The 13,702-nt window shown below is 33.8% G+C and overlaps 2 protein-coding genes across 6 annotated transcripts; both read left to right on the top strand.

Moving 5' to 3' along the window:
• The first annotated feature begins 425 nt into the window (after positions 1 to 425).
• Positions 426 to 9,671, top strand: LOC130799643 (two-component response regulator-like APRR2). Of its 5 annotated transcripts, XM_057662808.1 has the most exons (14): positions 426 to 883; positions 1,274 to 1,350; positions 1,596 to 1,665; positions 2,379 to 2,569; positions 3,399 to 3,478; positions 4,552 to 4,618; positions 4,745 to 4,791; positions 4,879 to 4,956; positions 5,035 to 5,586; positions 6,093 to 6,233; positions 6,312 to 6,581; positions 6,692 to 6,757; positions 6,877 to 6,942; positions 8,761 to 9,671. In XM_057662808.1, exons 4-14 carry the CDS (start codon positions 2,440 to 2,442, stop codon positions 8,914 to 8,916), a joined length of 1,653 nt encoding a protein of 550 aa, XP_057518791.1. In that variant the 5' UTR covers positions 426 to 883; positions 1,274 to 1,350; positions 1,596 to 1,665; positions 2,379 to 2,439; the 3' UTR covers positions 8,917 to 9,671. The 5 variants fall into 5 exon arrangements, with proteins under 5 accessions (XP_057518791.1, XP_057518790.1, XP_057518789.1 ...); XM_057662807.1 differs by lacking the exon at positions 1,274 to 1,350; XM_057662810.1 differs by lacking the exon at positions 1,596 to 1,665 and having other exon boundaries at positions 526 to 883.
• A 386-nt stretch (positions 9,672 to 10,057) lies between these two features.
• Positions 10,058 to 13,394, top strand: LOC130799785 (uncharacterized). The gene is made up of 3 exons (XM_057663022.1): positions 10,058 to 10,984; positions 11,522 to 12,585; positions 12,663 to 13,394. The coding sequence occupies exons 2-3, from the start codon at positions 11,958 to 11,960 to the stop codon at positions 13,100 to 13,102; spliced, it is 1,068 nt and encodes a 355-aa protein (XP_057519005.1). The 5' UTR covers positions 10,058 to 10,984; positions 11,522 to 11,957; the 3' UTR covers positions 13,103 to 13,394.
• The last annotated feature ends 308 nt before the right edge of the window (positions 13,395 to 13,702 follow it).

Below are 13,702 nucleotides of genomic sequence, written 5' to 3'. Positions count from 1 at the left end.
TAAATGCGTAGTATTTACGTATAGTAACTTCTGTCATCCCTATATAAACGAGTGGTTTGCGAATGTTATATATATATATATATATATATATATATATATATATATATATATATATATATATATATATAAGGGTGTTGAAAATGAGAAGGATAAGGATTCTACACCCTTGATTTCACTAAAATTTTTAAAAAATCTATGGTCACGATTGAACCAAAAACATATAATTGTAAAAGTAACTATGTTACACAGAAAAATAACTATGACATAAATTTTTATAATGTTCTTACTTTATAATATAGTATTTTTTTTTGTAACAAAATCAAACAAAAATCCTTCTCAACCTTCTTATTTTAAAATCTCTTTAGATTTGATCATATATACATATATATTGACGATAAATTTTTTATTTTAGTGAAATCAAAAATATAGAATACTTTGTATCCTTCTCATTTTCAACATTGTTATTATTAGATTTCTCCCTCCTATATATATAATATAATATAATATGACCGTAACAATTTATTAAATTAGAAGAAATAGAGTTTAAAAAAATCCCGTCTCACCTCACTTATTTGGTCTTCATTCTCTCCTCTAAATTGCTCCTTATGGTATTTTTGTAGGCGTGTGTCCCGAAACAAGTCATCAAAAACCAAAATTCCGTGTCATTTGCATCTCTCTACTGATCTATACAAAGGTCTTAATACAAAATTAGTGAAGCATCAAGTATAAGAAGGAACACCTCCAACTACTTCATCTTGCTTCAACTATCAATTTCTCTTCTTATCACAATCTCCTTTTTATCCCATAAAACTTTCCCTCTTGGAGGAAGTATAAAGCAAATTATACTCCCTTAAAGAAACCTCCTTTTATTTCACCACTTCTGGTAAAGTTCTGCACTTTTTTCTCTTCAAGAATAATTTTGGTTGTGAATCTTCTTACCACTTATCTGCATTATGTATTTTAGCTTGGAATAATCGCAACATTCTTCTAAATTCTTGCTTAATATATACTTCTATGCATTTTTAATGTAATTCATCTTTTTTTCCTTGATTTCTTTTTGAATTTTTTATTTTGCAATTTTAGTGTTCATTCTTTGGAGATTTTTAATGGGTTTTTGCTTGTATTTCTGTGATTAAATAATACAAAATGTTTTTGAATCTCTGGTAAAAAACATCAAAGGCTTAATGGGTAATTATAAAATCTGTAAATATAATAAAAGATCTTACCTTTTCCTCAATATTTACATTTTACAGTTTTTATTTTTTTGATTTAGGGTACTGTATGATCAAGGGGCAATGGAATCATTTCTTCTAAATTCTTGCTTAATAAATACTTCCATGCGTTTTTAACGTAATTCATCTTTTTCTTTGCTTATTTCTGTCAGAATTTTTACTGTGGAAGTTAGTGTTCATGCTTTGGAGATCTTTAATGGGTTTTTGCTTGTATTTCTGTGCTTAAATACAGCAAAATGTTGTGAAATTTGTGGTAAAAAAATTAAAAGCTTAATGGGTAATTATAAAATCTGTAAAAATACTGAAAGATCTTAACTTTTCTTCAAAATTTACATTTTTACAGTTTATATTTTTTTGATTTAGGCTACTGTATGAATTATGATCTAGGGGCAATGGAAACATGATCGGTCTCAATTATATTTGTCTTTGCATGGTACAAGTTGTTTTTTCTTTTTTTCTTTTTATTTTTCTTGCTGCACTTTAGTAATTCTATTTATAATATTTGTAATCTTCTCGTGAGTCTTGTGAAGCTTTTATCAATGGATCACTGTTTGATGTCAGTAACACAGATTATCTGCTCTCTTGATTCAAATTTCAAAAAAAGTTTTTATTTTTAATTTTCTGATTACTAATATAGAACATGGTACTGTATTTCTAAATCATGTAGAAGTACTTGATAAACTTTTTGCAGAAATGTTAAAAGGTAGTTTGTGGGCAATCACGCATATTGAAGTACCCTCTTCATTTGAATTTGCTACAATTTATAAAAAGATCTCAATTTGATTTGCCTAATGTTGCAAATTGGTAGCGACAAAGAAGTATTTAATTTTTTAATTGGGGGGTTGGGCAAAATAGTTTATTAATCAATTTTAGTTTATTTTGATACAAATAGATGGTTGGGCGGGTGATCATCCAATGTTAGTGTTTGGTAAAGTAGCTAGTTGAACAACTTATTGTTATGAATGTTTTTTTGAACAAGCTATCAGCGGGTTTAAAATCAGCTGATCTAATCGCTCAATAAAATCAGTTGGTCCAATCAGCCAATGTAATTAGCTAGTTTGCCAAACAACCTCATGTTGCATTTGGGTGCATTGTGAAATACTCCTTGCACACATTTGATGATTGTGATTGCATAAAATGTTACAGATTTGATTTATATGAGGATAATTTGGGATTTTACACATTGCTAAACAATGCGAAACGAGCTATGGTTTGCACTGCCAATGATTTACTGGAGTGGAAGGATTTCCCTAAAGGCCTTAGGATCCTTCTCCTTGATGAAGACTGGAATTCTGCAGCTGAGATAAAATCTAAGCTTGAGAAAATGGAGTTTATAGGTTAGACATAATAATTTACTTCAGTTATTATAATTATGTATTGGGTTATGAGTTGCCGTCTTTCATTCCTTTCTAGACCCTGATTATAGACCCTATGAGCAGGATACACTTTGTAATAACTATGTTATGTTAAAGAAAGCTAACTTATTGACTTCATTGATGAATTATTTCTATTTTGGTAGTTCGTATCACATATAGGTTGGTCCTTCAAGTTTCCTTTAGGTTATAGTAATAGTTGTAACAACCTAGTTACTTGATTTAGTATCTTGTAGCCTGCATAGTGGAGCAAAAATACACAATTATTTTGGAGTTCCGGTTTATTTTATATTTTTTCGGAAATGTTGGGGCCTAAACACATGTGATTAATGCAAAGCAAAAGCTATGTAATTAAGCTAATGTAAACTAATATTTGAGTATTTAATTTACGGGGTCTGTGTGATTGGGTACCTTGCACATGCCCAGACCCATCCGGTGACTATCTTGTGATGAGCATTTGGAGAAATTTGATTTGAGCATATTTTCTGATGTAGGATTTTGGTGCATTCATGAATGTTTAGAGTAATAATTTGTTTATTTTCTCTTTATGGTAACCATTTGCTCAAACTTCAAGAATTCTGAATTAAATAATGGAGAGAAAGCTATCAATGTATTGCACAACTTTCTGGTATTATTAAATGTGCTGTATATGTCCTTTTTTCCTTTCATTTTTTTTAGAAAGATTTTGGAATGCTGTGCATTATGTTTACTTGGCAAATTGGTTAAACTTTAATTATTTTGTCCTCTCACGTTTTCTTTCCGAAAATTGACAATGTGAAGTTGTTCTTGCTAGTTAATGCATTTTCGAGTGAGCATGAAGCTTTATCTGCAATTTCAAGTAAAACCGAGAGCTTCCATATCGCCGTTGTAGAGGTAATGTGTTTAATTCGTTTGGAAGAAAAGCTTAATGCTTGTATTACAATGTTCGTTTGAAAATTTCTGTTGGAATTTTTATAATACAATATATAAATTTTATACTGTCGAGACTAAACAATGATAAAAATGAAGGGCCTACGCCTTAATTGCGAACCAACTTGACTACAAATTATGTTTTTTTTCTACTGCAAACTTGTTGAATATGATTGAGCACGAAAATATACACTTGAAATGAAGGATATTAGTAACTTGATACACATACAAGGCACATAATCGCTTTCCTTAATTGCTATCCTTGATGTTGTTGGTTGAATCTAATCAATTGAAATAGACTAAAGAGACACTATGTAATCAATAACTTTCTTGGCAAGGGTAAGCTAAAAGATAGGTTTGGTTCAAATCAGGGTTGTCTTGGACATTTTAGGGGCCTGGGGAAAAGCTAAAATACTTATGTACATGTTTCATTTGTTGAAAAAATATTATTGAGATATATTAATTTTTTTTTTCGATTAAAAAAGACACTACTTTGCTTATTTAACCCAATTAACCTATAGAATACAAAAAATTAACAATATTGTACTTGCCACCTTGATTCAATGATTTTTTCTGAAAAAGAAAATAGCAAACAATAAAAAGTAACCATTAACCCAAAAATAATAATCGAAAAACACTACTACTATATGTAGTCACTAACAACTAATGAATAACTATTATTTATAAAAATTATTGACATGAATAAAAATATTATATTTTTAATAGATAATTTTATAAAGAGTATAGTTGAAAAAAAATTTAGGCCCTCAAAAAAGGGGGTCCTGAGCGGTCGCTCATGCAGCTCATGCTACATGTCGGCCCTGGTTCAAACTAAATATGAATTCAGAAAATGTTCAGAGATATTGCAAGTTGCTTTTGAAAAATATTCGTTGTTTTAACAATGTGTTTATCTAAATTCTTCTTGCACAATGACTACATGTTTATGAGTTCTGAATGACGATTATTGTATATATACTTGTTTTTTTGGCACTACCAATCATTAACAACTTTTCATTACCTTATTTCACTCATAACAGGTGAGTATACATAATCATGATGGGAGATGCAACTTTTTGGAGACTGCAAAGGATCTTCCAACAATCAGTAAGCATGTTATTTTTTCGTGTGAAATGTATTTTGGTATTCTTGTTGATTAACAGCAGAAATTATCTAAAAAAATTGCAATATTCATTTTTGTGATTATGTGAGGTTCTTTTTCATTGGTTGCAGTGATATCAAAAGAGCATTGCTTGAACACCATGATGAAGTGTATAGCGGTGAACTCCTGATCCTAGGCTATTGTTTCGAAGCTTGCATTGTCTTTGCTTATCTCAATCTTATTATTGATTATTATGAATTTGCAGCTAGGTGCAGTTGAATTTCTTGTAGAACCATTATCGGAGGATAAACTTCGAAATATATGGCAGCATGTAGTTCATAAGGTTTCTTTACTTCCCCACTAGATACTATTGAATATATAAATGTGAAGACGAATCAGCTTATGTATTGTTTCTTGAAAGGCATTTAACACGAGTGGAAGCGGAAAATCAGAATCACTCAAATCTGTCAAGGATTTTGTGGATTCCATATTGGAAATTCAGCAAGAAAGTGTTGCGATACAAACACACGTTTCTGAAGAACCAATCGTTGATACAGAAGTGGACGTAGGTGATCATGACCCGTCAGCCGCTGGTGACAAGTTCGCTGCTCCTTCAACTCCTCAAATAAAACAATCCGGAAGATCCTTGGATGATGGAGACTATCAAGATCAAACCAACAACTCTTCGGTCAAGGAGGGTGGGGAATTTGATGGGGAAACGAAATTTGTCAATAATACATATGATGGCAACTCATTTGCCAAGATGGACAAGGATCCACCTCAGTCGACATCTGTTGGAGCTATCAAAGAGGAGGTGGAGGATCGCAGTGATGTTTCCCGGGGTACGGATGATTCCGTACCTATGCCATGTGACAAAAAGTATACTAATGATGTTGGTACCAATAGTGGGAGCTCAATAAAGGGATCTTCTCATAATGTTTGTGGAACGAAGAGTAGCCGGAAAAAACTGAAGGTAATAATGTTACAACTTTTGGTTTATCTGGTAACTGTTGTGATAGTGTGCTCTATATAACCCTTTGTTACTTGGACTCGGGTAATGATGTTGGATATTGGTACGTGTCCAACTGTTAGATACGTCTAAATATTCAATTTTACGCCTAAAAAGAAGTGTCTAAGTGCCATACCAATGTCCGAGGATCAAGGATCGGACACGGGTACGTGAAGCAAAGTCCGAGTAACACAGATATAACCTATTGATACTTCACTTTGGACTCAACGAAATTTTTCATACAATGGCCGAGTCTGACTTAATGAACAAATTGTGTCTGATACGAGCACCCGAGTCACTTGGGCCATATAGACTATTATTTAGCCATCACAAGTATTTCATTCTCGATTTGTAATTTTTCTTTTTAAAGTGATAGTAATTTTAAATTATAGTCATTTATACACTTGAATCATAAATTGATGTTCTAGGATGCATATGTTTGGTGATCGTTGACATTTTTGTTTGTTCAGGTAGACTGGACACCGGATCTCCATAAAAGATTTGTACAAGCAGTGGAGAAACTTGGTGTTGATCAAGCCATCCCTTCTCGAATATTAGAGCTTATGAAAGTGGATGGATTGACGAGACATAACATAGCCAGTCATCTTCAGGTAAAATATTCTTGAATTTTGTGGTGCAAATGTCTCCATTTTTAGGTTGGTCTCTTAAATTATTGGTGATTTTTTCAGAAATATAGAATGCATAGAAGACACATTTTGCCTAAGCAAGAAGAACGAAGATGGCCGCACCCTAGAGATTCAACACCAAGGAATTACTATCCTCATCATAGACCTGTGATGGTATATCCTCCCAATCAGAACAACCATGCCTACCTATCCGGGCAAGTCTACCCCATGTGGGGTCAGCAGGGTTTTCAGCCGCCTGGCTTTCCTGTTTGGGGATCCCCAAGCTATCCCTGGCAGCCTGCTGAAAATTGGCCTTGGAAGCCTTACCCTCCGGTAAAAAATACGTCTATTCCCTCTTAAAACCAATTGCTTCTCATATAGCTTCACCTTTGGTTATGCCATGTTGCTAAATTTTGTGTGTTTTCGGTGTAATTTTGTTTCAGATGCATGCTGATGCTTGGGGTTGCCCTGTAATGCCAGCTCCAGTATGCCCAACCTCGGCTTTCCAAGTAAATTCCATTACAATATCATTTTGTTAAGGTTCTTTGTAAACAATTATGAATTCATAATTCCTACATGAAACCAAAAACTACGAACGTCGATTTATTTGGTGACGTTCCTTCAACAGGTACAAGGTGCATATGGGTTCCACAGTCCTGATAGCTACGGGAAGAATTCTGCTGATATAAACCCGGTAATGCCAATTTCCCTCAATTATACATGAAACTTTGACAAAGTCTCTAAAAGATACATTCGTTAGGAAGTTATGCCCAAGAAAGCGACAATCTCGCCTAGTAATGGACCTTCAAGGATTAGTGATTTCCTATAACCAGTGTTTGACCTTAAGGGTTTGGCCATATGATTAATAATAATGCCTTCTCCTTTTAAAATCTTTGCTTTGTTGCCTTCAATCAGAACCACAAATCACTCTGCATACTATTTATGGATTTATTCCTCAGAGATTGTTTGGTTGTATTGTTGCTGTTAGAGGTGCTCATTCAGGTCATCGTATCAATTTTGGGTCATGTGTTTCGGGCCGTTTCAAAATCGTGTCTTGTGTCGACATTGATTTTTACATTATTTTAAATTCATTTTTAAATCGGGTTCGGTTTTAAGGTCAAGTAAATATCGGGTCTGTTTTGTACACCTTTAGTTGCTATACTTGAAGGCTGACCAACCAATAACATCATTGTACTCTCTGAACTAGTTAATGATGAAGGTTCATCCTTTGGTGTAGTGCAGATCATCAATAGCTCTAGCACATGCTGAATTAATATTGGGACAAATAATAGGTCCTTTACATAATACATGCATCATCTTGTACAACTACTTAGAAAATACTAATACATAAATTTAATTTCATGAAACCTAGAAGTTTTGCCTATCATACTAACTGGTCCCTCTTGCAGTATTTCAATATTGTGGTCCTTGAACACATCTTTTTCTTATATTTTCAAAAGAAAACTCCCATAATCCTCATTTAGTATGCATGAAACTTCCATGCAAATATCTTTTACTATTCTTCCCTTAAATGGTTTTGACTATTCATATTGGTATCTTATGTGAATATCTGCATAGCTGGATACTCGGGAGCCTGATGTAGATGTATGAAATTTCTATCGGATTATGAGGCCCAACCAAACCCAAATCTGATTATGTTGATCCGAGCATGAAAATATATATATAACTGATTCAACACGGTGATCAAGGTAATATTGTCAAGGAACCAACTCAACCAAAAGCTTAAGCTAATGGTTGTAGCCTCAGAAATATTATATTACTCAGTCATGTTCCCTCACAAAAACCCTTTAGACTAAAAATACAAGTGTGGATACAACACATATCATCCTCATACATGTTGCTAAATATTACACATAAAATTATAAGTGTTTGAGATTCAAACACATGACCTTGATTCACGTTGGTACTTTAACCATACCAAGGAGCAAATTCAACTAAAAGTTTAAGCTGATGGTTACATATTTTATCAAACACATGTCCCTAGGCGAAGTTACATCGGGGCCATGGGAGGTCCGGTCCCCCTTGTTGAAAATGCAAACTTTTCCAATTTTGGCTTTTGTGCTCCTTACGAATAGTATGATATATAATTTAAAGAATGCATAAATATAACAAAAATTACTATAGCTCAAAAGAGGTAAGTATAGGGAAGCTTCAACTCTATTTGGTAAAAATAATTTTTTCAATGATTCAAGTTAATTTCAGTCTGTATGACTTTAAAATTTTCATATCGACAATTTCACCCCCTAACTAAAAATCGTAGCTTCATCTTTGCACGTAACTCAATGTGGCCACCAGTGATGAGGAAATATGTTGCCTGTGTGTAAATTGATGTGACGATCCTAGTATTAATACATAGTAGTACTTTACAGACTACAGTAACATAAAAGGGTCCCATGATCACATATAGAAGTATATTACTTATTACACTGAATTTATAACTCTTAATAATTACTATGTGCACACTTTAATCCCATAGTAAATGATGTTGCAGTGGGAGGAAGTTATTGACAAAGTGGTGAAGGAAGCAATAAACAAGCCATGGTTGCCACTACCAATAGGCCTTAAGTCACCATCTACTGACAGTGTCTTAGCTGAACTCTCCAGGCAAGGGATTTCCAATATCCCTTCCAACATATATCAATGCTGATCTGGCACATTATTGCGGCTGGGTCCCACGAGGCGGAAAAAGGAGGATTTGATACTGTACAACACCTCAGTTGACAAGCGTCATGGTCCTAGTATAAAGCTGATTTTTTTCGATCGAACGATCATCGTTAAGCCACGTATAAAATGCTAGAACCACAGAGGTTTTAGTGGTTGTAAATAGAGCTGACATGAAGATGGATAGATATTTGGGTAGGTCAGGGGAAATATATGCTCAGACTGATCATAATGAAAAGGGGGGTTGATAGATAGTGTGAATGTGATGGGTGCATAATTGTTCAATGTTTGTTTGTTGTTGGTGGAATGAAGAGGGGTGGGTCCTACATATCTTATATAGGGAGGGTACTATTTTCTGAGCAGCTTGTCCCTTAATTTGTAGGGCTAACGACTAATAATTTTTCCCATTGAAAAACTTAGGGTATTACTAAATATCTTTTTTTATTTTATCGCTATTATATATATATAATGAATTTTCAAGATTGTCCCTGCATAATTTTCGAACTCAAAAACTGTAATATCTCTCTAAAACTCTCTAAAAATACTATGTTAACTTAAACAAGCTAATAGTGTACATCGAATAACAATGGCGAATCAAAACGAGCTTGATAATGATTCGGTAAATAATTAATCGATTCGAAATTTTTCAAAAAAAAAATTTTTCCAGAACCCCCAGTTGCACAAAATGTGCGACCAGACCTAGGGATAGTCGCATTTTTTGTGCAACCCCTCCTAAGTCAAGTCGCATTTTTTGTGCGACTAGGGGGGTTCTGGAATTTTTTTTTAATTTGTTTTTTAATAATTAATTGTTTTTAATTATTATAATTATTTTTTAAGTTATTATTATTTATTAAATATTATAGTAAATTATTTTATTTACTCATATATTTATATATATTTTTTTGTGTTTACTTAAATTATTTATTTATGTTATATTAATTTATTTTATTTTATATATGTTTTTTATTTAGTAAAATTTTTTATTTCATATTTTTGTATTGATCTTGTTAATATATTGAAATTTGAATTATTAAACTAATTGATATTGTTAATATATTAAATAGTTTAATTTTTTAATTATTATGAATAAATTTATATTTGCAGGACTTTAAAAACTTAGTGGATAATGTAGATTACTCTGAAGATTTGTTACCGATAGGGAATTTGATTCTGTAGATAATTTACATGTTTGGGCTGATGAGATAACACTAAGAATTGGTTTTCAATTTACATGTGCTTCATATAAACAAAAGAAAGGACGTTCTAGAGTGAGTTTGTACTTAAGATATCAACGTTATGGTAATATAAGAGGTGATTTGCATAACTTAGACAATGATATCCGACTTAGTTCTAAAAGTAGGGCTTGTGGGTATAAATTTATGATTTTAGGAGGTAGTCGTAAACCAGGGAAAGACCTTGGACGGTAAGATGTTTCCTGGTGAAAAAGGAAGACATAACCACCCGTTCTTGGTGTACAGAGATGGTCAAATAAGAGTAAATAGAATGACTATCGATATTAGGCAGCACATACGAGATCTCAGTGCAACTGGCATGCAACCAACGTTTATAATGACTTCAATTAGAAGGAATTTTTCTGATTTTTTTTGCTAGTATGAATCAAATTTAAAATATAAGACAATCAATAAAGAGAGAAGAGATGGATGGTAAGACTCCTCTTCAACACTGTCTTTATATGGCCACAGAGCATAATTATGTAGTTCGGACAAACTTGGATAGTGAGGGACAGTTGAGTAGATTATTGATTGCAAATCCTACATCTATACAGATGATACGTTCATGGCCCCATGTTGTGTTGATAGACACATTGTACAAAACTAATGAGCAAAAGTGGCCCTTTTGCGAAATAATTGAAATGACGCCAACCAATCACAACTTCTTGGTTGTGTTCTGTTTGATGCGAGATGAGGCGGTTGTGTCTTATTCTTGGGTGTTGGAGAGGTTGAGGTATATTTACGGCAGAGTTCAGACGCCTAACGTAAACGTAACGGATCGAGAAGAGGGTTTGTCTGCAGCTATTTGTGTTGTCTTTCCAGGTAAACAGGTTTTAATGATTAATTATTGTCGATATATATATACTTCCTCCGTTCCATAATAGCCGCTACATTTTCTATTTTTGGCAATTTCATATTACTTGTTACATTTCCGTTTTTAGTAATAAAACAATCATTTAAAGTTTTACCTACCCTATTTTTATCCTACTCTATACTCTATACTCTATAATAAAATACTATACTATAATCTATAAAGTAACCTAACAACCTATTTTTCCTTTTTCTTTTTCAATTAACAATAATAAAATACTATACTCTATAAAGTAAACAATAAGTTACAGTGTAGGTCAATCACTTTTCTTAATTCCCGTGCCCATGTAAATGTAGCAACAATATCAGAACGGAGGAAGTATATATATATATATATATATATATATATATATATATATATATATATATATATATATATATATATATATATATATATATATATATATATATATATATATATATATATATATATATATATATATATATATATATATATATGAATTAATTTTAAATTTCTGTTTAATGCAGATGTACGACATTTATTATGCGTATGGCATAATGACAATGACGTGGAGAACATGGTCGACAAATTGTGCGGCGGCAAGAGAAATCAACAGGGGCAGATATTCAGGTAAACAAAATGGAACCCCTTGGTTAACAGTCTGACGATCCCTGAATTTGAAAACAAGTGAGAAGGGATTGTGTCTACTTGGTCGACTAGGAACAGGAGGGTCGTGCGATATTTGGCTGGAACATGGATTCCTCACAAAGAGAAATTTGTGCGTGCGTGAACGAATGACTGTTTGCACTTGGGTAACCAGACTACCAGTAGAGTTGAAAGCCAACACTCTTCCTTCAAGTACTACTGGGTAGCGGTAATAGCTCATTTGATACCCTCATTAAAAAGGCACACAAACAGATAACGAATCAGCAATCGAGGATAAGACAAGCTCTGCAGGAATCTATGAATTCGATTTCAAGGACGTCGCGACTTAATTTTTTGAGACCGTTGTATCGTCATGTTTCCATATTTGCCTTAGAACAATTGATGATGGAGCACAACCGGATGTTAAACTTGGGGATTTATGTTTTTGACAAATGCGGTTGTGTACTTCAAAGAACCCATGGATTACCCTACGCGTGTTACTGTTACTTGTCAATCAGGTCTCATGGTTCGTTGTATTTGGACGATGTACATCCATTTTGGAAAACGTTAAAGTACTTAGAAGCAAAAGAAGACGCCAATGAAGAAGTACGGCACGCAAACGCCGATGATAAAGAGTACTTTCAATCGTTGGTCGATGAAGTTTTAAAAGCCGACCCCGCAATTGTACGACGCATGTCTCAGGTACTTGAACATGAACTACACCCTGATGATACCGATATACCTGAGCCACAAGCAAGTCCACCGAGGAAGGGAAGACCAACGACAAGCGGAACCCTCAGGAGAAACAAAAGTGCGTTCGAGTACAGTAGATCATCCTCAAGGGGTCGCGGATCCAGATCTTCATCACGCAGGAGATCTAGTGGTAGATCTAGCAACCGATCAAACCAATCGTCAGTTGGAATTAACTTCAGTTTCAACTTATCTGGTACCCGTATTTCCTTTCCTATAATCATATATGTTTTAGATCAATTGAACGATATTAATATACTGTTATTTTTTCAGATCATTCAGCAGGTCGTGATTTTTCTCTTTTTCCGTGGCCAAATCACATTACGTATACTCTTCCGCCGTACATGTTTGATTGGATTGATGTTATAGGTGACGAAAACTGTGGATTTAGAGCTATTGCCGTCACAGAGTTAGGGGGCGAGGAGACATGGCCTCTTTTACGATGTGCAATGAGTTTGGAAATGAAAACGAATAGAGATCAATATGCACGCGTGTATCTATTAGCAGAGTTGGTGGAGAATGCTATATACAGAATTGGTGCTCATAGCAAAGGACCTGCCCCGTACAGTCACTGGATGGAAATGACAACATTGTATTTTGCAGATACGTTTCTCAACATTGTAATTACGTATTATGGCTCTACCGATGGTAATCCAACGTATAATTGTTTAGTGCTTCTGGTAAGGAGAACAGGGGGAATGCATGCGCGTTAATAAACTTGTACATATTCTTTGGGTGAACGGGAATCATTATGTTCAGCTTTTAATGAACGATGATTCATCTCCACTGCCGCCAGTCCAGCAAATTGGAGAGCAGCAGCTAACAATTCATGTAGAGATTTAGAGAGATAGTATCGCAACAGGATATCACTTTAGAATAGACTGTGTGGCGTATAACGACCACAACATAATAACACCGTCGAAGATGCTGTTAATTTAGATACTCCATAGTATAATGTTGTGTAGCCTGCGCGTTGATTGTATTTATTGTACTGATTGTACTTAGTGTTTTCATTTTATTAATTGTATTCATTCCAGTAATTGTATTTATAGTATTCATTCCATAATTAAGTTCGTGAATAAATATGTTAGTGAATCAAACGCAATGCGTAATAAGAAAAATTCTTCATCAATACAAACATAAATGTCTATGAAGGGTTTCATCAATACAAACATAAATGTCTATGAAGGGTTGTGCCCTCTAAACTCTTGCCATTCAGCAAACAAATCTCTAAGTTCATCCAAATACAAATCAGCAGCTTGTCTTTCCCGGGGCGTCATATTAACAACAGCTGGCATCCTGAGCAATGGCAC

This window comes from Amaranthus tricolor, chromosome 14 (assembly GCF_026212465.1).
Source record: "Amaranthus tricolor cultivar Red isolate AtriRed21 chromosome 14, ASM2621246v1, whole genome shotgun sequence".
NCBI lineage: Eukaryota > Viridiplantae > Streptophyta > Magnoliopsida > Caryophyllales > Amaranthaceae > Amaranthus > Amaranthus tricolor.
Note: the sequence above shows the minus strand (reverse complement) of the source record. Positions and strands in the feature narration are given on the sequence as shown.